The sequence below is a fragment of the Eucyclogobius newberryi genome, unplaced genomic scaffold (assembly GCF_026437365.1).
Source record: "Eucyclogobius newberryi isolate DKJ021-1_F unplaced genomic scaffold, fEucNew1.0.hap1 SCAF_18, whole genome shotgun sequence".
In the NCBI taxonomy this organism is placed as follows: domain Eukaryota; kingdom Metazoa; phylum Chordata; class Actinopteri; order Gobiiformes; family Gobiidae; genus Eucyclogobius; species Eucyclogobius newberryi.
The window spans coordinates 16,116,701-16,143,536 of NW_027315812.1; the positions used below are offsets into that span (position 1 = coordinate 16,116,701).

Genomic DNA, 26,836 nt, shown 5'->3' on the forward strand with positions numbered 1-26,836 from the left:
CGCTGTGTCCATGCGGTCCAAACTACGCTGTGTCCCTGAAGGTCCAATCTACGCTGTGTCCATGCGGTCCAAACTACGCTGTGTCCATGCGGTCCAAACTACGCTGTGTCCCTGAAGGTCCAATCTACGCTGTGTCCATGCGGTCCAAACTATGCTGTGTCCATGAGGTCCAAACTATGCTGTGTCCCTGAAGGTCCAAACTACGCTGTGTCCATGCGGTCCAAACTACGCTGTGTCCATGCGGTCCAAACTACGCTGTGTCCATGCGGTCCAATCTACACTGTGTCCATGCGGTCCAATCTACGCTGTGTCCATGCGGTCCAAACTACGCTGTGTCCATGCGGTCCAAACTACGCTGTGTCCATGCGGTCCAATCTACGCTGTGTCCATGCGGTCCAAACTACGCTGTGTCTGTGCGGTCCAAACTACGCTGTGTCCGTGCGGTCCAAACTACGCTGTGTCCCTGAAGGTCCAAACTATGCTGTGTCCATGCGGTCTAAACTACGCTGTGTCCATGCGGTCCAAACTACGCTGTGTCCCTGAAGGTCCAATCTACGCTGTGTCCATGCGGTCCAAACTACGCTGTGTCCATGCGGTCCAAACTACGCTGTGTCCATGCGGTCCAATCTACGCTGTGTCCATGCGGTCCAATCTACGCTGTGTCCATGCGGTCCAAACTACGCTGTGTCCCTGAAGGTCCAATCTACGCTGTGTCCATGCGGTCCAAACTACGCTGTGTCCATGCGGTCCAAACTACGCTGTGTCCATGCAGTCTAAACTACACTGTGTCCATGCGGTCCAAACTACGCTGTGTCCCTGAAGGTCCAAACTACGCTGTGTCCATGCGGTCCAAACTACGCTGTGTCCATGCGGTCCAAACTACGCTGTGTCCATGCGGTCCAAACTACGCTGTGTCCATGCGGTCCAAACTACGCTGTGTCCCTGAAGGTCCAAACTACGCTGTGTCCATGCGGTCCAAACTACGCTGTGTCCATGCGGTCCAAACTACGCTGTGTCCATGCGGTCCAATCTACGCTGTGTCCATGCGGTCCAAACTATGCTGTGTCCATGCGGTCCAATCTACGCTGTGTCCATGCGGTCCAAACTACGCTGTGTCCATGCGGTCCAAACTACGCTGTGTCCCTGAAGGTCCAATCTACGCTGTGTCCATGCGGTCCAAACTACGCTGTGTCCATGCGGTCCAAACTACGCTGTGTCCATGCGGTCCAATCTACGCGGTGTCCATGCGGTCCAAACTACGCTGTGTCCATGCGGTCCAAACTACGCTGTGTCCGTGCGGTTCAAACTACGCTGTGTCCCTGAAGGTCCAAACTATGCTGTGTCCATGCGGTCTGAACTACGCTGTATCCATGCGGTCCAAACTACGCTGTGTCCCTGAAGGTCCAAACTACGCTGTGTCCATGCGGTCCAAACTACGCTGTGTCCATGCGGTCCAAACTACGCTGTGTCCATGCGGTCCAAACTACGCTGTGTCCATGCGGTCCAAACTACGCTGTGTCCATGCGGTCCAAACTACGCTGTGTCCATGCGGTCCAAACTACGCTGTGTCCATGCGGTCCAAACTACGCTGTGTCCGTGCGGTCCAAACTAACCCACATATATAACCCACAACCCACAAACTAACTTAACACAAAGCACCAGACTCTGCACCACCTTTGTTGTGAGAGTGCTAATATGCCACAGAAAGAGCAGTGATATAAGCGGTTACCTGGGCCAGTGGGTACATGGACTGGGCGTAGCTTTGGCCTCCAGCTCTCTGCTCTGATGACGACTCTTTTTTGCTTCTCCTTCGTCGTCGAGATCTTTTGATGGGGTCATTCTGCCTTTCTTCTGCGTCACTGCTGTCCCCCATCACCTACGAATCAAACATTTTCACTTTGTTTGAACCGATCAAGCATTTCCAGATCAAGCAAAACATGTTGACTTTAGCACCAGGAAGAATATTAAGACCAGGGACTGAATGACAGTAGAAATGATTAATATGGCACCAAAGTAGCATAAACAAGGAAGCAAATTAACATTTTATCAGATTAAACTGAGGTGTAATATGAAAAAAAAAAAGTTAGGCTTTGATTGAGTTTAACAATGATCAAATTGGGCTTATTTTCCGAAATGTCAAAATTGTTCTTGTTTATAAAGGACTATATCTATGAGAAACTGAAATTACATTAGGGGCAAATTCTGGATTAATCTGTCATTCAAAAATCTAAATGTGAATATTTTAGAGCCGAAATAAGCCAATTCCTTCTTTCAATATATGCCCCAAAATAATAAACCTAAATGTGTTTTCAATTTATATTCCACTAACATTACTTTATCATTCACTAAGTTTGATTGCATAAACACACTAGGAATTAAACAATTGCAAAATGTGAATGAAAGTGAATAAATGATGTCACTGGTGTTTGGTCAAAGTGTCAAAAATCGTGAAAATTGGTCAAATTGTGACATTTGTTCTCACCATAATCGTGAACTCAAGTTTGATATTCTGATATTCTGATACAACAAAGTTAACATTTGTTCTAATATTGTCAGAGCAGAAAAGTCAACAGAGAACAACAGATTGGAGTGGCATTATCTCTCATCAGACAGAAACATTACAAGCCTAATTAAGCTGGAGCCATGTGCAGTTAAGGGGACAGACCTTAGGGTTAAAGTTCACATCCAGAGCCTCCGGGTGCAGTGCGTATGGAGTGTGATGCGCGTGTTGGTGGTGGACTGACGGGTGGTGCGGGTGCAGGTGGGTGTACGCCGGGCCTCTCTTCTTCACCGAGCTGTGCGGCGGTTTCCGTGGATACGCCGACAGCACGGACGACGCCTCCGAGTCCGAGTTCAGCGTCTCCGTGTTGGTGTACTGTCCCGAGGACGGAGAGGTGACGGGGTGGTGGTGCGTGTAGGTCCACTCCGGGTCGTGCTGAGAGTCCGTGTAGTACGTCTCGTCCGACAGTTTCCTCCGGAACTGTTGCAGCGCCGCGCCCCAGCCTCCCTCGTCGTCCACCTCGGAGTCGGAGCCCATTCCGTCGTAAGCGGAGACGACGCCCGATTCTTTTTCCAAAACGCTGAACACGAGGCTCTTCCTTTTGGTGAGCAGACTGGGCCGGGACAATTGGGAGCTGTGCAGCGCGATCCAGTTGCCGTCCGGGCTTTGGAGCACTGACGATGCACCTGGAAAAACAGAGCAAACGTTTCAGCACTAATATTCACTTCAATAGTTTGAGATAAGGGGATTTAACTTTACATTTAACTTGAAGCTGGGATGCCGGATTTTCAAATTAGTTCCAAGCTCTCAAACCCTTTTGCACGTCATAAATATTCACATGCATTCATTATTTTCGGGTCGGTGCACAGCTTTGGAACTATTTGTACTGCCATAAATCTCAGGCAATCAGAGCACTGCTTTTGGCTCTTACATCCAGGGTGAGGAGAGACAAAACACTTTATTAATAGATGAAGATAGCTGGGACAGAAGTTTAGTTTTGATCTTGAATCTAAATAAAGGAAGAATTAGATCAGCTCAAAGTAATAGGTTTGATTAAATGGGCACTATTCCTTCTATAGCTGGTCCTATTTTTGAACAATTGATGGGCCGAGAACAGAAATGTATTTGAAGCCACGAGACGAATACAATTGTGAGACTAATAATGATTTGTTATGTAGACGTACTGGAGTTGTCCAGTCGGTCGACGCTCTTCCAGCTGGGTAAGGAGGTGGCCTTGCCCTTCCTCTTCAGGGATGAGTACTCCTGCAGACCTGCCCCGGCTCCTTCCTCCTCGGGACCCTTCTCTGGAGAATCGTCACTGGTGAGAGAGAACGCCGACCGCGAACGCTTCAGAAATAAAAGACAAAACAGAAAGGTGGAATTAGAATGCATTCGGTATGATTGTGTTGGCAAAAGGTGACAAGATAAAGTCTCGTGTCAAGCAAACATCAGACATATAATGAGTCATTTTTTTTAAGCATTTAAATATTTGATGTATTATATTTTGGTAATAGGATTTTACCAACACAAGTTCAAATATTTAACATTTTACTAAAATGTGAAATACAAATAAAGATATATTTGAGCGTCTTCCTGTATTGTGAGAGGTTTACCAGCAGAGGGTGCTATACAACAACACAAGAGAGTCACAAGTCTGAAGGTTTTTTCTTTCTCAAAGTTATAGTGTCATAAAACAGCTATTTCAAAATAATAAAAAACAACAACTATTTATATATATTTTTTTTATCTAAAAGAGAAAAACACTCTCCACAGCAAACAATGTAAAGAGACAGAAGACCCTTTCACATTTAAAATGGATTTTTGTGCCAATAAAACCATAGTAATATTACACACACACTGCTCATATTTACAGAGTTCTGGCAGTAAATAAGCTGTAGCCAAAATCCCACTCTCCAGCCCCACTACACTGTGTCCCGAGCCTGTTTGCATAGAGCTGATAACTCCAGCACGTCCCACCGCTGCAGAGGGGATCCCAGTGTTTTTCACAGCACTTTGATCTTTACTGAGCTGCGCATGGGGGGAGTGAATGGAGAGGCCCAAAAGAACCGCTTTGATGCCTAACTCACTGTGTTCGGGACGATGACAAATGTGTACGGCCCCCCGCAGAGCTGAGGTAGAGTGCCAGGTGAAGAACAATGTGACTCTCCATTACAGACAGAAAGGTTGTGTTTGTGTGTACAAGCCAAGCCGTGATTAAGATAGAAATGAATAAAGGAGCATGATTCAATACAAGAGGAAAATAACTCATTCCAAATACACAAATGACTATAATTGAGTAGATATTTTGGGTATTTTCCCCTTTTTTAATTTTAAATAGTAGTAAATAGAGTATAATTCTAGCCACGTAAATGTAATTAGTATTCATTCCTATCTCTGTTCCTCCTATACCTATAGAACTGCTACTTTTTGTCTACAATATAAACAACCAAAAAGTAAAATAGCCAGTGTTTTGACCAGACTTGTGACCTAAGTCTGCAGGAAAGAGCTTTAGGGCCAAGTACAACATGACTGTGGTTTTTAAAGAGCCTGTCCAGTTCAGCAGACCACAGACAGACAGAACATTATACTGACTGTTATGAGAGAGGAGCTGAGTGGGCAAACAACCATTCAAACATATGCACCACCAAATTACACCCACTGCAGCAAAACACAAGATCTTGATATTCCGTATTATGTTTCATTCAGGTTTGTTATTTCAATTAAATTTATTTTCGTAACGCCCAAAATCACAACAGCGGTTGCCTCGGGGCGACAGTGAAAAACAGATTAAACAATGTTCATCGGGACTTGGCAATGTCCCAAGCCCCCCTGTCCTTAGACCCTCCTTCTCGGCCTGGAAAAACTACAAAACCTCCTTGGGAAAGAGTAGAAACCTTATGCTTTGCCAGTCCTTGTTTTAGAGGTTTCAAATAACCTTTGGATGAGGTGCATTCACACTTGTACTTGTTTGGTCCCAGTTTGAGCCCAGTTAAATTGTGATTGTAGATTTGATTTGGTCCTGGTTTAGTCCTGGCTTTGTCCATGTTTAGTTTCTGAGTTTAGTCCCAGTTCAATCCTGATTTTAATGTAGTGTTAATGGACGTGTGAACACATCCTTAGGGGCTTTTTTAGTAAATAACAGCCTATTTATTAGATTAAAAAGATACATTTACTATTAACCTTTATAAACGTTTAGATAAGACATGTATAATCTGATCTACAGTGTGTTTTAAACGGGTTAAACCACTGAAAACAGCATCACTTGATCTATAGCGCATGAAGAGACATTTTACTGAGTTCACTGCTAAATTTAACTGATTTTAGTCGTGCTGTAGACTAGGTTTTGGTCTGGTTATCGTCCATGTTCAGTCATAGTCCAGGTTAGGGTTTAGTTTCGAGTTTAGTCCTGGTTTAGTCCCAATTTGACGTGTTGAATGTGCAAGTGTGAACGCGCCCAAAGAGCCACTAGAATAAAAGCAATGTAAAATTAACCCTAACCCAAGAAAAATCCCTCATGAAGTTTCGGCTCAGTTTGCAGAGTGTTCAGAGTTGTAGAAGACGCATAACTAAAAGCTCAAGAGACTCGTGAAAGCATGATACAGTGGCTTGTCCCTGTAGAAAATGAGTATTGTGCATTCGACCCATCCTTTAACCAGTGCTCACAGTAGTCTCAGTTTCCCAGACCTACCCAGAGGAAGTAGGGGGCTCTTAGGGGGTCTTGTGGTCCCTGTGAAGACGTTTGGGGCAGTGATGGAGAAGGAAGTTCACTGGACTGGATCAAGGACTGAGGCTGTGGCCATGTAGTGTCGTACTCTGTCTGCATCTCTGAGCGCCTCCTCCTCTGTATGATCTGAGAGGAAATGTAAAAATACTGCAAATGAAAAGACGCTAGCTATCCCAATGGTTTCGCGTTCAAATCGTGCCTCGTTTGGCGGAATGAAACTTTAAACGGATACAGCCATCTTTTACTAAATGATATTCAGCGACAAATGTGGAGATAAAAATACAATTCAGCAAACAAATAAAGCTGAACGTTAATCAAGGCTGGAAAGTAAGCAAATACATCTTTATTTGAATACCAATTAAATAGATAGACAGCACTTTTTAAAGACTTTCTATTTGCTCTGAAACAATGCACAAATCTTCAAGAGAGAAAAGATGAGTAGTTGCCAAAGTGAAAAAGACTGATAGAGTTGACCTACTTTTTGTACAATGGTTGTGGCAAGTTCCTCTATGAGTTCTTCTTTGTGATCGCGCAGGTACCGAGCTTCATTCTGCTTTTCCTGCTCGCACACACACACACACACACACACACGCAGACACATACACGCAGACACACGCACAAACACATATGCATACGAATGAATAAAACTGCGAATGCCTCCTGCTGAGATTGAGACTGGTGAGTGGGAAACAATAGTAGAATTGCACGGGAAAAACAGATTGGAGCCTCACCAAGCTGTCGCTGAACTCCTCTGCTTTAGCGATGGCTTCCTCTATGGCCTCCTCAGCCACACGCAGGGCGACTGTGAGTGTCTCGGCCATGCTGTGTCCTGACCGAGCCGAGACAAACAGAAGTATGAGGTCAGTACTCAGGCATACGCTGTATAACATGGCAAAGTGTATCTATGCAGGGCAGAACACCAACACCTGGGCAAATGTTATAATGGAGCTCCCCCGTCATGCATTGTATTCATTCCTGTATTCATATTTAATATTCATTTAAAATTTCCTTGTGTCTCTACTGTGTTCTTCTACTGGTAATGTTGGCGTTTTGTAAGCAACAATATATAGTTTTGTCTGTTTTCTATATCTTACATAGATATAACACAGTATAAGTTATTTTATGTTATTCAACAGGAAAGATCAGGTCCTTTTAAGTTAGCTTGCAATTCATTTAATAATACCTCGTCTTAGGCATTTAATCATTTTGACAAAATTAAATTAGCAAATGAAGAATGTCCTTGTTGTGTAACAGTTTCCTTCACCTGTCAGTGGCTGATTTATTTAGTCAAACTCACAAGTCTCAATATGGATGAATTATTCATATGCTTCAGCATTGCACAGACGAGAGTTCAGTGCTACATTATTCAATCAAATCAAAGTACTAGTGCTGAAAGTGAACATTTTAATCCACCATAGGGGGTCACTCATCAGGCTACTCTGTCAGTCACCAGAAAAAAAGGAAAACTTGAAGGAGATTTGACGTAAATAGCAAATTGATAAACAAACCACTCCACAACAATCTATATTTTACTGTGTCAATATCAAATTAATTGCTTTGTCTGAACCCCACACTCCATTCCATGTCCCAAACAACATGTTGGCAGAGACATGAAGCTCTGCCGTTATCTGAGTGGCAGATCTGATCATTGTACAAACATAATTATCAGTGAGCAAATTGAATTAGGCATGCTGTTAAATGACTGTTTGCACATGTATTTGTGGGTGAAACTGCAAACCGCACCGATGTGATGGTCCAAAAACATCGGCCAGGAGGGTGTAAACACTGACTGCATCTCGATTTTTTATACAGAGCTATTAAACGCACATCAGCATGTCCTGTGTGCATTTTAATGAAGTGTTTTAATGCCTGCCTCTAATTGTAACGCTGGCCTTATCTAACGCACCTTTTGCACCGAGACTTGTTAAAGCAACAATTATAGTCGTCAAACATAAACATCACCAAACAGATACATAATGCACTTAAAGCACCGGAAAATACAAATGTCATATCTAATTGCGGCAGAGATTTCCCAGAATGCCCCGTTCTCACCTTCACTTTGTTTGTAGAAGGCGGCTTCACTGCCACAGATGCTGCCATCGTTCTCGTTGCTTCCCTCGTGAACACTGCTTTCTGTAACAAAAGAGAGGAAAAATAATAAATCAATAATAAATCAATGATAACTACTTCAGGACACTTGAATAATACACATTTAGACATATTTATGCTCAATTTGTCATCACATGGTTTATTTCTGACAAAAAGATGCCAGTTTACCTAATGGTTATTGTTTTAACACTCATCAAAAGCATATCTGAGAGCACATATGGGATCAAATGAACAGCTCTACTTGTAATATTTGGACAATTTGACATAAGTAGAGCGAGAAACAGGCAGATGATGAATGTTCGGAGTCTGAGCAACAGCTACTTGCAGTCACCTATTCCCACCGTGGCTTATTAACTCCGGTAAAATATCATACCAGTGGTTAACTTTTTACTGCAGATTTCTCTAGAGTCGAATAGTAAAAATGAATGATATATAGCTACATATAATCTGATGCTGGAAGATATGAAGATGAATTCTGCTTGTAAAGTGAATTATGAAACGAAATGATTGTGTTTGAACCGATACATTATTCATAGTGTAAAACAGACATATTTAAAACATTACAGTATTTATTAAAGCAGGAAGAGTTGAGTGATGCCACTTTCGTTTTTCATATTTTAAATTTGCCGTTGTCTTTAACTCTGGATTTGGAGTGTGTAGTGAATACTGAACTGAATTGCAGATATAGGCTATGTTAAGCCACATATTAATACATAAATGCCTAAAAGAAAGGATTTGACACTCTAGTTCCACTAATATCTAAGCCTACAACAAAATTCATGGAGGAGTGACTCACAGACAGTGCCCAGGGTCTATTTTCTAAACTAAAATACTGGATCAGCCACCTTCCACCGAACAATCAATCTCACTTTCTTAATTTAATGTTTTCATTTCATTCATAACATATAAAATACAATATCATTGACATGCCTGAAAAGGAGCAGAAAGAAGAGCAATCTTATTGCCTGACTAGCCATTCCCAACACGTTTTGACAGACTACTTAACAAAACCGTACGCATTCGAACAGAATGTGGGCGGGGCTGGCGGGTCAGGCAAGCAGTTTTATGTTATCTGCCCCTTCCAACTTGCACGTAACACTAATATCTTAAAACACATTACTATACATATTTGCGACAAAGCAACAAACACATCTGGGACAAAGTAACATATAAAATTACATTGCAAACTGATCATGTCATTTTTTATTCAGAGCCAAGACCCTAATTTAACCAAATATTTCCCTCAAACTTTAGTTTAATGCCTTCATCTGTACTGTTTGCAAGAGAGCAATTTCAGCATAAAAGAAAAATATAGTTAATAAAACCCATAATTATGGGAAGGTCCTCCTACTTCTGTGAAATGTGAAATAAACAGCCTCTTATTCCAATTTATCCAAAAGCTCTGTATTGATTCCTTGTATATCCAGATGAAGATGGTGCGAGTGCCGTCACTCACTCCCACAGACTCAATGTGATAAAACTGTGACTCAACAAAGATCGCATTTGATGCTTCACACATTACACTCAAACAAATAATAGTCATTCCTTCAGATATTCACTCTATCAAAGTTTACCTCTTTATAAAGCGGATTTGTACAATAAAGGCATACATTTGTACCTCAATATCTTTTTAGGTGTGTTTTCTGAATCCGTGGGTTGAAGCAAATACATAATTGGCGATCCACAGCTGCATTTGTGCTCAGAGGAACTCGCACCTCGCACCACGTTTTCTCTGTGTTTCTTTATTCAAATGGTCAAGTCGTTTATGCACTGTAACGACTCAAATGAAACAACAAACCAGGACAATGCTCAAATCAACTTTTTAAAGTGAATTTCTGCTTTTGTTGTCCTGCTCTGTGTAGATATTAGCAACATTAGCATAACAATGCATTTATAACTACAGAGGCTCAACGGCAGCACAGGAGCAGCTTCACAGACAGCCGAAGAACAACTAAAGTGAAAATAATGCAAGAACTTTCAATATTTTAACTGTCTGATATGAAACTTTATTCAAAAGCAGGGCGCCGTCATGTACTAACTCGGATAAACTCTGGCTTCTGAAACGTCGCCCAAGTTTCCACGTAGACAACAGCCTGGAACGCAGCATCATTTTGCTATTATAATTGAATGGGCATATTCTGAGTACATCACAATGGCAACACTGATTTAAAAAAAAGTGCAAACTATATTTTTGTTCGGTTGTTTTGTAAAATGTAAACAGTTGCCAAACGGACCACTACTCGTATTGTATGGTCTTTGTCATTGTTTATTACAGCTGATACATCTCAATGAGTCACGCTGCATGACAAAGCGTCGGGGAAACTGGTGTGACGAAAACAATGATGATTGTGCCTAGGCCCCGCCCCCTCTGTCCTGTCCTGTCTCCACGGTGACGACGGTTTGGGCCAGCGGGTTTATGAGTCCAGTGCGTTTCAGCTCACGTCTAACGCACTCGCTGACCGGCGTCTAACCTTTTCGCCAGGGACAGGCTCGATATCTCCATGACAACCGGGCAGGACGACATCGCCGCACGATATCAGCGGCCTTGGGAGTCACTGCACTGGACTCACCTGTGTCCACATATGGGGGGGGGGGGATCAATAAGACAAGCAAACAAGATGGACTGCAGGGATTTGCTCCTTCCAGTTTGACAAAAGTCCAATACTCATCCATTCAAAAATAAATAGGAGAAATACAGTTTGTTATGTAACTTGTTTGACAGAAATAATGTTTATATATATATATATATATATATATATATATATATATATATATATATATATATATATATATATATATATATATATATATATATATATATGTTTCCGACAGAGCAAAGTACATGCGTGTTGTGACGGTGATGTGACAGGTATTGGTTAAGGATGTCAGGATTATTCGGTTCATCCAAAATTGTGATAATTCGGGTTTTTATTAGAATGAATTTTTTAAAAAAAGCAAATACAAGTCATTTTTATTTGATTATTCCATGCAAAAACTAAATGCAATGGTCTTATTAATCTGGCTGTTTATGAATAATTTACTTCACTTTTCCACTTATAGTAATTGATGGGAATGTTGTTTGGCCAGTGTGTAGTTATTCTTAAATAATAGTAAGAATCTCCCAATAATCGTAACAAAAATACAATATGAGGCAAAATTAATCAAATTAGCATTTTAATAATCTCTTTAGTACATCAAGGCAAAATTGGTGACTCTAAATTGGCCCTAGTGAATGAATGTGAGAGTGAACTGTCTATAATGTCTATGTCTCTGTGTCAGCCCTGCGACAAGTTGGCCACTGTCCAGGGTGTACCCCGCCTAAGGCCCGAAGTCACTGGGATAGGCTCCAGTCACCCGCGACCCCAAAAGGGAACAAGCGGTAGAAAATGGATGGATGGACATCAAGGCATAGATGTAAGCAATATTTTGTGTACATTCTTGCATTCAAAAGATATCCTATTTTGTTTCATATTCTTAATCATATGGCAACAGTCCTCATTTCTCATCTGAACACCATGAATTTAGATGTTTTGTACTATATGTTAATCCATTCATATATCATTTTAGTCCTCTTTTGCAGCCTCGCTTCTTTCAATTTTATGTCGCGGCTCCAATGCCAAATCCGTGTAAACCTTTCAGATGTTGTCTGGCTCAGCTCTTACTGGATCAATTCTCTGCTCATTCACCGTTCACTCCCTCTCTCGCAAACTCTCCATGGATTTGCTCCAAGTGGTTGAACTTCTGTCCCTCAAGCCTATTTCTTTCCAAGCTCAGTGGTTAGACATGTCTTCTCTTCCATTGCTACTTGCAGCGCAGTGGATAATCACCGACAGGCAATTTGCCCTCAATTTCCGCAGTAAAATTTGATAGTGTCATTGCAGTTTTACCTAGTGCAACTTGCTAAAAATAGTGCAGGGAAGAATACGAGAAAGACACGAGAGACAGCAGCATTTTTTTGGGGAACAGAATGAGTCCAGACGGTTTTCCTTTCATTTACACTGCAGCAGCTGGCAGCATGCGCCTCACTGTTGTCCTCGAAACAACACAATGTTCACAACATGCCAGTCAGAGAGGTAATGAGCGGAAAACAACCAGTGGACAATAACACTTTAGACGGAGAGTTCAAATAAGAAATGTCCACTTTAGTTGGGCTAGTTCCGTACAATCAGTGGAGTGGAGTTCAAACGTCTGATGGGTGTAATGGGTCCCAGGTCAATGATATTCTTGACAATTGAAATCAAACAGGAATGGAAAATGAGGGGGGGGGGGGGGGGGGGGGGGGGGGGGGGGAATCTAGAGCTACATTTATTACCATAACATTATCATAAATACATTGTAAAAGAGAAATGTCTCTCAATCTCGCTTGTTAAGGAGTCTATAAATAAAAGAGGCAAGCTGAGCTGATTTTAAGTGTGCGGCGTAAATGCATTTATTCTCAAGTCATTCAAGGTCCTGATAATCTACAGGCATTTCTTTTGAAGTGTTCTTTTGAAATAATAATGGTTGGTTCCTCTGAAAAAACTTTAAAAAGATGGATTTTAAAAGATGGACATATTTGGCATTATGAAGTTCAGCAGATGTTGTTGTGTTGATTCTGTGACTTGTCTCTGTGAAGTGGCACATGTGGCTTTGCTGCTTTAACACTGTGCCCTCTAACGCCTCCAGACTTACAGACTGAAACAGAACCTTAAAAATGTCATGACCACAGTTATATCTGAAGGTCCTCTCTTTGAAAAGGCAACAAACACACAGTCCAGTCTCTATAGGCAGCAGTTTAGAGCCTGTATCCATTAACGGATACATTTCTCTCTCAGCGCAAGGTCGAAATGCTGTGTTGTTGAACTAGCAACATTTAATCTTCCCCACTGACTTTGTCCTGAGGACAAAATCAATAGGACAACAATTACCTTTAATTGCAACTACATTTGGTTTTAAATGGTTTTAAATTATTATTTAGAGGGCAATAGACTACTAGTATTTATATATGCATTTATGGATCTATGGATTTAATTCTTCTTATGCTGTCCATGTCGGACATCAAGTTTTAAACCTCACCAAAATTGACAAACTAGGGAAAAAATATATAATTATAACTATCTTTTAGTGAAAAGTGGTCTTAACTGTCATATGGAGTTTGTGACCCCCGAGGTGCTCCTTCACAAAGTGAGGCTCAGGAGGAGACTGGGTCAGCCCAGGTTCGCTCTGTCAAACAGCAGCTGGGAAAAAGCTGTCACCCCTTCAGGGCGTGTGTGACCTCAGAGGAGTATCAGGAGGTCACTGCATCTCAACTCACAAATGATCTCTTCCACATCTCCAGGAGTGTTGCCTTTACAACCACTAACACACATCAAGAGCATGAGACTTTTCTAATCCAGATTTTCTCATCCATATTCTGAAGAAACAGGATGGATGTCGTCTCTTTGTGTCTTCAAACAGAGAATAAAACAAATGAGCTGCGTCCCCCCTCCAGACTGAGGCCACCAAGAGCTCCAGTAGATCCTTGGTTAATCAGGTGAGTGCAGAACTAAAGGTCATCGCGCCCCCAAAACTATTTTTCCAACTCCTAAAAAGACACATCTCCAGCCTCCTCCATCAGACCTACAGAGAGAGTGCAGTCTATGGCTGTTCAGCGTGGGCCTGGGTCATGGACATTTCAATGAGGCGAGCAAGCAGCTGACGCATCACTTCTACATCACCTTGAAGCCTCCAAGAGAATGCAGACAGTTCCTGAGGGATGTCCAAGAGTAGGTCAGGTTCTAAATGTGTGAGATCTACAGCTGGATGTAGGTCCAGCTGCTGCCGGCCCTCAGACATCCAGACTGTCCTTCAGAATGAGCCTCGGTTCAGGAGACCGGATCATCTTCATGTCCCGTATATTATTCACTGAGGGGCAGTCTCTTAAGTCTGTGAATGTAGTCCAGGTCAGAGCTTCTACATCCACTTTTCCAGCCTCAGGACCACAGGACAAACACGCCCCGACGGTGAATGAGGAGGTCAGTGACAGCCTGTGAGGTGATCGAAACCTGAAAGGAACGCACTGGCCACAACAACAACAGCCGGACTCTCTCTTTTTTTTACATTTGGGTTGTTTGTTTGCAGCCGCTTTTCCCGTTAATCAGGTTCAGGGCTGCTGTGACTTCAGAGGACGTTTGCCACTAGAGGATGTTCAAAACCACTGATGATGGGGAGTAAATGAATGACACCGTAGAACAGCCCTTTTGAGTGCCTTCTCTAGAGAGGAAGGTTCACAGAGTTCTCTGTGTCTCTGAGGGGACGTTCTGTCTGATGTCAACACAAGCACAAAGAACCCAGACCATGAGAAACCAGGGAAGAGCTGTTTCATCTAATATTATTATCAATGTTTAGTTGAAAACAAGAAATAACTTCCTAGTGTGCAAAAATAAAATGTTGAGGTATTGATGGTATCCTTATACAAACAAATTCACAACACTCCAATGTATGTGAAGCATCGTTTCACCTGACATGGCACGTTTCTGGAGAGCTGGTCTGAACTGTGCAGAAATGGCCTTTTTACTACTACTACTACTACTACTACTACTACTACTACTACTACTACTACTACTACTACTACTACTACTACTACTACTACTACTACTACTACTACTACTACTACTACTACTACTACTACTACTACTACTGTAATATATATACATATAATTAAATCAGAAGAATCTTCTCAAAATCTAAAATACACACCTTGAAATACACACAAAATAAGCAGCTCTATTCACCTTACTCCAGAAGCCCGTCTGGACGCCCCGATACGACGTAATCCTTCTTGCGGTTGTATAAGTTTATATAGGTGCTGCTGACCTCAAGAGAAAATGAGTTCTACACTGACTAAAAAGCAGTTTTCTGGCCGCCCAGAGAATCGGTGCATTGTTGACAATTTACATAAATCAAACTATTTTATAGCATATTTTAGTGGCAAGACTTTTTCCTCATGTTCCACTTAAAAGCACAGTTTTCACGCTCGACTGGAAGTGCCATTACAACAGAAGTGTAAAAAGAGGGAATAGTGGGCGGGGCCGAATAAGGTCAATAGGTATAATCAAAATGCAAATTCTCCTTAAATTAAAATAAAGAAAACTAGCTTCTGTGTTTTTGTCCTGTTCCTCTTAGAATACAGAAAATGTTTAAGGCGACAGTTTAAATGAGTTTAATTTATGATTCTGGCAACAGTTATCTTCAAACAAATTAGAGTTAAACTAAGTGTTGAAAAATCTGTCATTTGTGCTTCACAACAGAGGCATACACTTCAAGTGGTGATTTTACGATGCTACTCTAAACCTGTGAGAAAAGAGGACAAAAAGAGAAATTGTACTTTGATGGCGCCGGTCAATGTCAAAACAAGTCATGGTTATTAAACGCTGTAAAGCAAAAAGACAGGAAAGAACAGCATTAGCGGTCCTGGACTGCGACACATCTTTTCTATCATCCAAGTTTGAATATTTCTGACACCACTTTGCTGGAGTTTTCTAGATCACAGTGAGAATAAACTCATCATCTTCAGTGAAACGCATCAATTCTCATTCTCATTGGAGCTTTGCTGGGATCAGTGCGCCGCGTCTGCTGATCCACTTAACAAGCGGCTTGTACCGGCTCAAAGAGGGACATTTATTTAGTTAGGAAAAAGTCTAATCATTCCATTTCCTAGAACTCACTTTTCGATCGGTCTGCGGGGGATTAATCTGACTCGTCTGTACGACTCTCCACGGGCCACATGAAGGCAACAGAGCACGTGAGGGGGAAGAAATGGCACCGGGACGACATGAATGTTCAATTTCGAAACAACAGCTTTTCGCCTGAGAACTTAAAATGTCTGACATGTCTTGGGATTTGTCTCGCTACGGTTAGTGTCTGATAGAAAACGTGTCTCAGAACAGCACAGAGCGACTGTAAAGCAACACTTGGGCTTGTGTATTATTGGTGGGCACTGGTCCAATACACATACATAAAACAACAGCACAGAAGAAAGTTTTGGGCCTTTATCAAAGTCATTAAAATCCTGTATCACATCTATTTTTCCCACAAAATATTCACAAACCTCATTTCAACAACCGCGAAACACTTTGCCCATCAGTGCTCGTGATGTTACGCCTGATCCGCTCTGGAGACGTTTAAAAAGGTTTTGATAGCAAGCGGAGAGCCAAGTGATTGAATCTTTGTGTATCTTGTTCTGTTTCACTGCTTCAATAAAACATCTCACACTAATTATCTGCTATTATGCACTTTTCAAATTGTGACAATTAATTTGCAATGCTATTTAAAGTGAATTAGTATGCGTTTATCGGATCTATAGCTCTATGTTGTAGAATATTTATATAGTTTTGAAGTAATGCTGCACAACATGAGAAAAATATGTGATATTCAATAACCGTTCTGTATTGCAATAACAATAGTACATGTTAAATATTTGAATGTACTTTATATGCTGTTTTTGAATCGACCATCTTCCAGTCTGAGCATGTTATTTTGGCTTTTATTGTTTCTCTGTGTCTTGTAAACCGTTCTCTTCTGGCTTGTCTATTAAACTAAATTAAATTATACAGTAGTAGTGGGTCCGATATTGCAATCATAAAAATGGTTTTATATCTGAAAAAGTACAATTTTTATGAGGGAATCCAAATGAAAAACACACAGGCAACTTCAGCCCTTAGATTTAGTTTAGCTCTCTCTTTTTAGATTTTGAGACACATTTTGCTTGTGAACCAAAGTAGCTGAATTATGCCGTCTTTTTATTGAAATTGAAAGCATTCGTAAAGAGGCCCCACTAAACTATATTAGCTCCGTCAAGCCCAAATGCACTTTGAATCAAGTGATGGTAACGACTGCTATTCATTTTGTCAACATGACTTGTGTTTATGTCTCCAGCTCAAAAATCTGGAACAAAATAATTACATCTGCGGCGGCTGAGATTCCTGCACATCCTTTTCCTGACGGACTTTTTCCAGTTTGTGCTGATCCCCTGTGTGGGTTTGTTTTATCCACTTAATCCTGGACCCCAGCCTTTGACATGAAGCCGTGCGGTGAGGATGGAGTCAGAGCGATCATGTTTCACTACGGTCAAAACAAAGCTACAGGAGCAGGGGCATTCTGGGTAATGACGCTACAGACAGGACAGAGCAAAGTAGGATTATGTCGGATAAGAGAGGTCTAAAAATAATAATAAGAATAATAATGACGCTGTTAAAAAGGGGATTTCCATTTAAACAAGACTAATCCTTAAAGCAGTCGCTGCACTTTTGGCTTTTTACAGAAGCAGAGATGTTCTAGATCCAGTCCCACCACACTAAATCATAGAGTAATTTGAAATCAATATTTTGCTGATTCATTTATCAGCGTTCCACTATTCTGATCAATGCAGGTATGGTTTAGTCAGTGTTGGGAATAAGCAAGAGCATGTATCGAAAATACAGACTACGTCATTAGAATACTAATTTTGAGTCACTGTATTCCAGTAAAGTTACTCTTTCATTTGCTACTACTTTTCTAAAATAAACTGATCAACATGTCAGTGCTTTATCAAACAATTTAGGCTTCAAACTGTTTTAGTGAGAATTAGTCAAACACTCTTGTAATGAGTGCATGTGCGATTTTACCTTTTCTAATCAATGATAAATAAAAGTATAAAAAATGGTGCAAAAAATAAAAATGTCATGTTTTTTAACACTGAAACTCAATTTAAAAGTACTCTGATTGGACCAGGTAACAGGTAGGACCGTTTTAATGCAAGTATTCCTCCATAACCTTTACCATTATACTGTACGCCGGACTATGGGCGACCACTACACATTATAGTACTATTTATGAACAAAACGTGGCTTCACAACAGACTTACTATCCATCTTTAAAGCCCTCTGTCTGTGTTTAAAAGTGATGTATGTCTTTGTAAATATTGACAGCAATGGCCGCATCATTATTCTCAACTCAACCAACATATTGATTCATTACGCAGTCAAGCTACTGTATAGTTTAATCTCAGGTTCAAAGACATTGGACCTATAGAGTAGATATGAATATATGCATTAACATAAAGGACTTTTTTAATATACTGGTGATGGAATCTAGGGTCAACACTTAATTTAAAATGCAAATTAATGCAACAAAGAATTCAATACACAAGTCAAATCAAATTGTGCCCATGTTGTAGTATTTTTGTTTTCCTGACACTTGCTATTTTTTATTCCTGATTATTTCATCTCTGAGAAAGTGCCATTCATTACTTTTAGTTACCCTGGTAAACTCATGGCATTTGCTAAGAGGAGGAGAACATTTATGGGTATATAAAAAGTAGCAGTATTCAGAAGCACAGAATGAATGATGTCTTACAATTATACCCGCATACATTATATGTCTATAGCACAAGCAGCTGCGACAATAATTAAGTATATCAGATAAAAAGGCACAAAAAACACAGGCAGTGATTATTGCACAAAGAACACTAATGAGCAATTGTAACCCAGGTTATTTTCTGCTCCTGGACCGTTTCTGCCTCCGTTTTGCCTGCCTGGTCCCTCTGCTTCATTTTTGCCTGCCTGGTCCGTCTCTGACGAACTATCGCGAGACTTCGCACACGTATCGCGAATCAGTTGAATCAGTTAACACGGACTTGTCAGCCGGTGTGGGCGCTGGCTGCACTCGTTCATGTTAAATTGTATCATTTTTGCACTTCAACTTTTGCTGAATCTGACACTGAAATCTAATGATTTAAAGTTAAATTATTAAAAGGTAATTTCACTTTATGCTCAACACTGTAACTATTTATGCCCAAACACTGGGAATATTAATTACTGATTGAGATGAACAGATGACATGAAATATTCTATCTGCTATTCTATCTAAACATGATCTAATGTTGAATTATAATAATTTTTATTATTAATTAATAATAATAATTTTGTTGTTTATTCATGGTCCTGTTTTGAACAGGCCAGGTTCCAGAACTGGATGGCGAGCTAAAGAAACCAGAACGAACCGAGAGAGTGCAAACATCTGCCGGTGCGGTAGGAGGCGCTGCAGCCGCTCCCCACACATACGTCATATCCTACACAATATCCCCTGCTAGTGGATACGCTGATTCGTACTCTGAAACCCTTGGAATTTACCCGTGGATTCTATTTTTGTGGACTGAGCTATGCAGCACTGTACTTGGAACTTTGTTAACGCGTTGAACTGATTAAGTTCAGAAATATGGACCATTATTCTAATTGTGCACAACTGTAAATATTGTATATATTTGTCAATCACTGTAAATAACACCACTCAGCGCTACAAGCATTTTGTCAGTTGTCTCATTGAATACACCTCATTTTCCTCCGAGCCGAACCTTAAACTTCTGGTACTAGTCCAACTCTAATTTTAATGCACTGCAGCATTATATATGCTACACAATCAGTGTCTGTCTGTGTTCGACTCTGCTCCTGTTCACTGCGTTGTCTAATCCCAACATTAGGGATAGCGAGAGTAATGAGAAGGTAAAAATAACCTAAATGACTGCTGTGTAAAGGTCTTGCGGTGAGCAAAAGCTGTTGATGTTACCTGGGAGATCAGACAGGGCTCCTTGCTCGATAATGTGCTTTCGGTACAGAGTCTTCAGGACCTTTGCGCTGCCAAACCTCTTGAAACGACTCTTCACATTGTTGTAATACCATTCAAGGGACCGAGTTCGCAAAATCCTGCAAAAAAGAGAAGGCAATTTGTTAAGAAAGAAGAAGAGATGGTGCACAGTTGGCAAGGTGTAATTACAGGGGGATCTGATGTGTCATATACGACAAGAGCCTACAAAAAGAGAGTTATTGTTGAGCACAGCAGGAGAATACTGAGCAGTGAAGTGCTGTAATAAGAATAGGCATGGGCAATATTGACAAATGAATTCCTCAATATTTATTGGAGAGTCCCAATAACGATAGTCAGACGATATTATGTCAATCCAACAGAAATGTGCTGAAACATGTCTTTTATACGCATTAGTTGAGGTTTAATGACAAATGTAAAATGTCTGTTAAATTAATCACAAAAGTGCAGAAATATCACCCTTATTTCAATGTTTACAACATAACCTTCATTTTATTTGTAATAAGGTCTTTTTGAAGCAGTTATTAATAATAATAATAATAACTTTTATTTATATAGCGCTTTTCAGTGACCCAAAGACGCTGAACATAATAAAAAAGGGGGGGGTATTTACAGACAGGGGGGACAACACGTACAATACACATTAATATACAGATAAAATGAACAAGACAGAAGAAGTAGAGAGAAAAAGATGGGGATGTAACAGGGGGTAGAAGAGTAGGCAATGGGGTAGAGGAGGCTAGGGGTAGGGGAGGTCATAGGCTTGGGTGAAGAGGTATGTTTTTAGGCGGGATTTGAATGTTGTGAGTGAGGGAGAGTGGCGGACAGGTTGGGGGAGGGAGTTCCAGAGTCGGGGTGCTGTTCGGGAGAATGCTCTGTCGCCAAAAGTTTAGAGTCGGGATGTTGGTGCAGTCAGGGTGAGAGAGGAGGAGGATCGGAGAGCTCGGGAGGGGCGGTGGGGGATGAGGAGGTCAGACAGGTAGGGGGGGCAAGGTGGTGAAGAGCTTTGAAGGTGAGGAGGAGTATTTTAAAGTTTATGCGCTGCTTGATGGGGAGCCAGTGCAGAGAGCGGAGAACGGGAGTGATGTGATCATGGGTGGGGAAGTCAATATGTTGGGTGAGATGGAAGCAGTCCAGGAGAGAGAGGAAGTCGGATGTCAGTGGGGCGTTGGGGCAGTCAATGTGGATGTTGAAGTCACCAGTGAGTAGGAGGCGGGCAGAGAGAGAGGATGCGATGGTGAGGAGTTTAGACAATTCAGTGAGGAAAGAGGGGTGGGGCTTTGGGGGACGATAGATCAGGATAGCGGTGATAGAGTTGGGGAGGGAGAAGGCGAGGTATTCAAATGATGAGATGGATGGAAGGTTGAGGTTCAGTTCAGTGATGGATGTAGATTTTTTATGAATAACAGCAAGACCTCCCCCACGCCCGGAGAGGCGGGGTTTGGCAGTGTAAGTGTAAGTGTAATTTGGCCTATTTGTCCCCAGTTTGACCATTTTTGTAAAGTTTATAATCCGGGTTAGAAATAGGCAGCAAATATGACAATGGTAGAGGTAATTCCACTACTGTTACCTAGCAACCATTCTGAATAATAGTTATGATTTGACAATAAATATTACCATATAACACCTTTATTTTGTTGAATTAAGTGTCAGAATAGTGTGTCGGTTAAGTGTAAACTATCTATGTATATGTGTTTTAAATGGCACGTCGCATATTGATGACATCACAGAGGGATCCTGTTTTATAACTCAGCTCCACTTCCTGTATTTTTAAACTTTACCTTTTCAAAATGTCATCAGATATTGCAACTTCACGGAAGTAAAACTATGATAAATATTTACCACAGGTGCTATCCTACCAAACTAAATATTATTAGAAAAACCTTCATATAGACTTTATAATGTTCCTAGTTTTGTTTTCTTAGGTTCTTGTACTTAATGTACTTGAGTTATTTCTTATTTCATGGTGGGCTGCATATTGTGAAGATATGAAATTTGAATATCGAGTATATTGTTTTTAATGGGCTAGAGCAACGCCGGCGTCTGGTATGTGGACTGCCGCTTCTGTCCCAACGTCTTTGTTTTGTTAGTCGTTTCCATTGTTTTGTTTTGTTCTCTGTGTTGTCTTCTGTCTACATCCCTGTTCCTTAACTTCATCGGACATTACTGCACCGTCCATCGCTCATCTCCTCCCTCACTCCTGGACTATCTACTGCCCTAGCCGCCAGCTAACAGCTGGCTTAACACCTGCTGAGGTCCGTCATGGTATCGCGGGGCCTCCCTGCTGTGCAGACAAGGTCTGGGGCAACCAACGCCACTCACTCCACCAGCTTCAACACCCGGTCCACTGCTGCTTTTTCACAACTCTCTGCCCACCAGCTTCTAGTTAACCAGCTTCTAGCCACCGCCAACATACTAACTGGATTACTCTCATCTGCTGCTACGTTCCATCTCCTCCTCGGACTATCACTCCCGCGCCTCCAGGCCACCGCTCCACCAACTTCTCGCCTACTCACCTACACCGCTGCTGACCTTCACCTCCTCAACCATAACCACCGTCTCCCAGCTGCTGCTGCCTCTGCAGCTAGCTCAGCTGGGATCCTTCGCCGGCCCCGCTACATCCACCGGGGCTCTGGTCTCTCCCATAACCAACACTCCAACGACGGCTCACCTATCCCCTCACTCTGGACTAGTTTTCGCCCCCCCGTCACCCCCACCTGCCGCACTGCCAACCTCAGCAACCTCCGCCCCCCCACCCCTGCGCCCCCATCCATCTCCGCGCCCCCGTCCATCTCCCTTGCACTGCTGAACTGCCGCTCCCTCTCCAACAAATCACCTGTTATATCTGAACTGCTACTGGACAATAACATTGACCCTTCTCCTCTGTGAAACATGGCAACAGCCCCTGGACTTCTATGCTCTCAACCAAGCCACTCCCTCCAACTACACTTACACTGCCAAACCCCGCCTCTCCGGGCGTGGGGGAGGTCTTGCTGTTATTCATAAAAAATCTACATCCATCACTGAACTGAACCTCAACCTTCCATCCATCTCATCATTTGAATACCTCGCCTTCTCCCTCCCCAACTCTATCACCGCTATCCTGATCTATCGTCCCCCAAAGCCCCACCCCTCTTTCCTCACTGAATTGTCTGAACTCCTCACCATCGCATCCTCTCTCTCTGCCCGCCTCCTACTCACTGGTGACTTCAACATCCACATTGACTGCCCCAACGCCCCACTGACATCCGACTTCCTCTCTCTCCTGGACTGCTTCCATCTCACCCAACATATTGACTTCCCCACCCATACCAAAGGCCACACTCTGGACTTAGTCTGTTCCTCTCTCCTACCCATATCTAAGCCCCACCCCCTCCCCTTCCCTCTCTGTGATCATCTCTGCATCCTTTTCTCCACCCCCCTACCCTCGCCCCACAACCCCAAAAAACGCACCATCACCTACCGCAATATCAAGTCAGTCAACCCCCTCACGCTCTCCCAGCTCATATCCTCTGCTTTCCCCCCTGACTCCCCCCCTCTTCCCCCGACGACTATGCTGTCATGCTCAACACCACCTTCTCCGACTCCCTTGACTCCCTAGCCCCCTGGAAAACCTCCTCCGTCTCATACATCAACCCCGCCCCCTGGTACACCCCTGAACTCCGCACCATGAAGCAGACTGGCCGCCAACTCGAACGACTCCTCAAAAGAACCCGCCTCACCGTCCACGCCGAAGCTTTCAAATTACACATCTCCTCCTACCGTGACGCTCTCCAAGCCGCCAAATCTGCCCACCTCTCCACCCTCATCAACAGCTCCCACCGGAGCCCTTGCACCCTGTTCTCCACCGTCAACAAGCTGCTCCAGCCACCGGAGATCGCTCCACCCTCCTCCCCTGACCTCTGCAACTCTTTCCTCCTTGCCTTCAATGACAAAATTTCCAAAATCAACAGCTCCATGACTGCCGTCTCCATTAACTCCATCCTCAAAAAACCCACCCTAGACTCCGCCAACCTCTCCAACTACCGCCCCATCTCCAACCTGCCGTTCCTCTCAAAAACGCTGGAACGCATCGTCGCCGCCCAACTTCACACCCACCTCCAGTCAAACAACCTCTATGAACCCCTCCAATCTGGCTTCCGCCCACTTCACAGCACTGAAACAGCCCTGGTCAAAGTACTCAACGATCTCCTCACCTCTGCAGACTCCGGGGCCCTCAACATCCTGTTACTACTAGACCTCAGCGCAGCCTTTGACACTATAAACCATTCCATCCTCCTACAAAGGCTGCGCCAACTGGGTGTTGAGGGCTCTGCACTTGACTGGCTCACATCCTACCTCACCAACAGGCAAGAGTTCATTTCCCTCTCCGGTCACTCATCCACCCTCTCCCCAGTAACGCAGGGGGTCCCCCAGGGCCCAGTCATCGGCCCCCTCCTCTTCATCTGCTACATCTTCCCCCTTGGTTACATCCTCCGCCAACTCAACCTGGACTTTCACTGCTACACTGACGACACCCAGATATACCTCACCACCAAATCCACCCAAAACCCTCCCCTTAGCCACATCGAAACCTGCATCTCTACAATAAAATCATGGCTCACTCTCAACTTCCTCAAACTGAACAGTGACAAAACAGAGCTCCTCCTCATTGGCACCAAATCCACTCTCAATAAAACTGGTCCCTTTTCACTCAGCATCGACACCTCGACCATCACCCCCTCTACCCTGGTACGCAATCTCGGTGTCATCATGGACCCCACCCTCTCCTTCACTCCCCATGTCAGCCACATCGTCAAGACCTCATACTTCCACTTCCGCCGCATCGCCAAAATCCGACACTGCCTCACCCTCCCCGCTGCTGAATCCCTCAGCCACGCCTTCATCTCCTCCCGCCTCGACTACTGCAACTCCCTCCTCACTGGCATCTCCTCCCATTCCCTCCACAGACTCCAAATGGTCCAAAACTCCGCTGCCCGCCTCCTCACCCACACCCGGTCCCGTGATCACATCACTCCCGTTCTCCGCTCTCTCCATTGGCTCCCCATCAAGCAGCGCATAAACTTTAAAATACTCCTCCTCCTCACCTTCAAAGCTCTTCACCACCTTGCCCCCCCTACCTGTCTGACCTGCTCATCCCCCACCGCCCCACCCGAGCTCTCCAATCCTCCTCCACTCTCACCCTGACTGCACCAACATCCCGACTCAAAACTTTTGGCGACAGAGCATTCTCCCGAACAGCACCCCGACTCTGGAACTCCCTCCCCCAACCTGTCCGCCACTCTCCCTCACTCACAACATTCAAATCCCGCCTAAAAACATACCTCTTCACCCAAGCTTATGACCTCCCCTACCCCTAGCCTCCTCTACCCCATTGCCTACTCTTCTACCCCCTGTTACATCCCCATCTTTTTCTCTCTACTTCTTCTGTCTTGTTCATTTTATCTGTATATTAATGTGTATTGTACGTGTTGTCGCCCCCTGTCTGTAAATACCCCCCCTTTTTTTATTATGTTCAGCGTCTTTGGGTCACTGAAAAGCGCTATATAAATAAAAGTTATTATTATTATTATTAAATATTTAGTGAAATTTGAAATATAATTATGTAGTCATATGGACAGCATATACAGTACTACCACTACTACACAAATATCCACTGCTGAAACAACTACTTATTTTCTTATTGACTATTTTTCATATTTTTTGGACAAATTTCACTAGTATCCTCAGGCATGAATCTACAAAAAAGCTTTATTCCTTCCTATTGTGCACTTTCCCCTGAGCACATTTTTATCAGAGTGCCTTTCACATTGCATTGAGTGGAATATATGAATACAGTAAACCAATTAATGCATTTCCTTTTTGCTCACAGCCCGACACTGAGTCCCGACTGGTCAGAACCGAACAGATGATTACATAAGCAGTAATTCATAAAGGAGTGTGCCATGAAAACCCTCCCTTTAGTGCCAGTGTATTGCATGAAATTCTGCCAACTTTGTGTTTAATCTCTCCAAGCTGTCCCGCCTGCCTCTTTCCTTTTCACGCTACTGTCACACGCATTTGGGAGTTTAAGCAAAGATGGATTGCCCACCTCAAACCGTCACACTGAGGAAAAAAGCTATTGTATTTTGACCTATTGCATTCTCTTCAAAATCGACGCTTGCTAAACGCCATCTGCAAAATTGAATCTGTCCTTTACAGTGTATTTCATGCATACGAGTAATGCTGAGAATGCATAAAAATAAGTTAATATCGTGCAAAATACAATATATACAACAATATAAGCATCATATTGGAGAGTAGAAGTTCCCAGAGCAAAGCAGAGGTATTGGAAACATGTGTTTAGGTAAAACAATCAGAAAAACATAAAATAGATGGGTACAAATCCCAGTCCTGACATAAAAAGCTGGTTGAGCGAGATCCACTGTGTGAATGGGTAAGTGGTTCTTTTATGTAAAGCGATTTGAGTGCCTTGAACGTAGAAAGCGCTGTATAAATGTGACCGTTTAAATGAAAGTAGCAGATTCTTTTGTGTATTTACATGAAGGAAAATGACAGTTCTGTACCAGACTCAATACACCATGGTTTTTGTCACTCTGCTGTCCAATAAGACAAAAATATATACCTAAAAGTCATAGCATGGGTCATCATTTGCAATTGCTGTTGGAATTCATGTGCAATTCATGTGCAATTACTGTGAAATTCATGTGCAATCTATGTGCTGTCGTGACACATATTCATGTGCAATTACTGTCGGGATCACATGCAATGGTATTTATTTATTTATTTGTCTATGGGAGTTTTTATTTATTTATAGGAGATCTTCTGCTGAAAGTGTTTTTCAGACTTCCTATAAGTGTTCTGTTCTTCTGGATCTACCTCTGTATCTACCTGCGTTGCACCAA

General features: G+C 42.7%; 2 protein-coding genes and 1 long non-coding RNA gene across 5 annotated transcripts in view; 2 read left to right on the plus strand and 1 right to left on the minus strand.

The window, feature by feature from the left end:
- The window catches only part of pdia4 (protein disulfide isomerase family A, member 4), a 290,521-nt gene that overhangs the window by 68,654 nt on the left and 195,031 nt on the right, over positions 1–26,836 (plus strand). The window lies entirely within an intron of this gene.
- The window catches only part of myripb (myosin VIIA and Rab interacting protein b), a 113,774-nt gene that overhangs the window by 11,117 nt on the left and 75,821 nt on the right, over positions 1–26,836 (minus strand). For all 3 annotated transcript variants that reach the window (XM_072450680.1, XM_072450679.1, XM_072450681.1), the window contains exons 4-11: positions 19,896–20,032; positions 8,277–8,357; positions 6,956–7,053; positions 6,703–6,783; positions 6,189–6,350; positions 3,685–3,847; positions 2,666–3,186; positions 1,730–1,876 (exon numbers count right to left, since the gene is read on the minus strand). In XM_072450680.1, the coding sequence (XP_072306781.1) occupies positions 1,730–1,876; positions 2,666–3,186; positions 3,685–3,847; positions 6,189–6,350; positions 6,703–6,783; positions 6,956–7,053; positions 8,277–8,357; positions 19,896–20,032 (1,390 nt within the window). The remainder of the gene's footprint in view (positions 1–1,729; positions 1,877–2,665; positions 3,187–3,684; positions 3,848–6,188; positions 6,351–6,702; positions 6,784–6,955; positions 7,054–8,276; positions 8,358–19,895; positions 20,033–26,836) is intronic.
- On the plus strand, positions 4,514–11,030 carry LOC140364515 (uncharacterized). The gene is made up of 2 exons (XR_011927714.1): positions 4,514–4,646; positions 10,816–11,030. It is a non-coding gene; the product is annotated as an uncharacterized lncRNA (long non-coding RNA).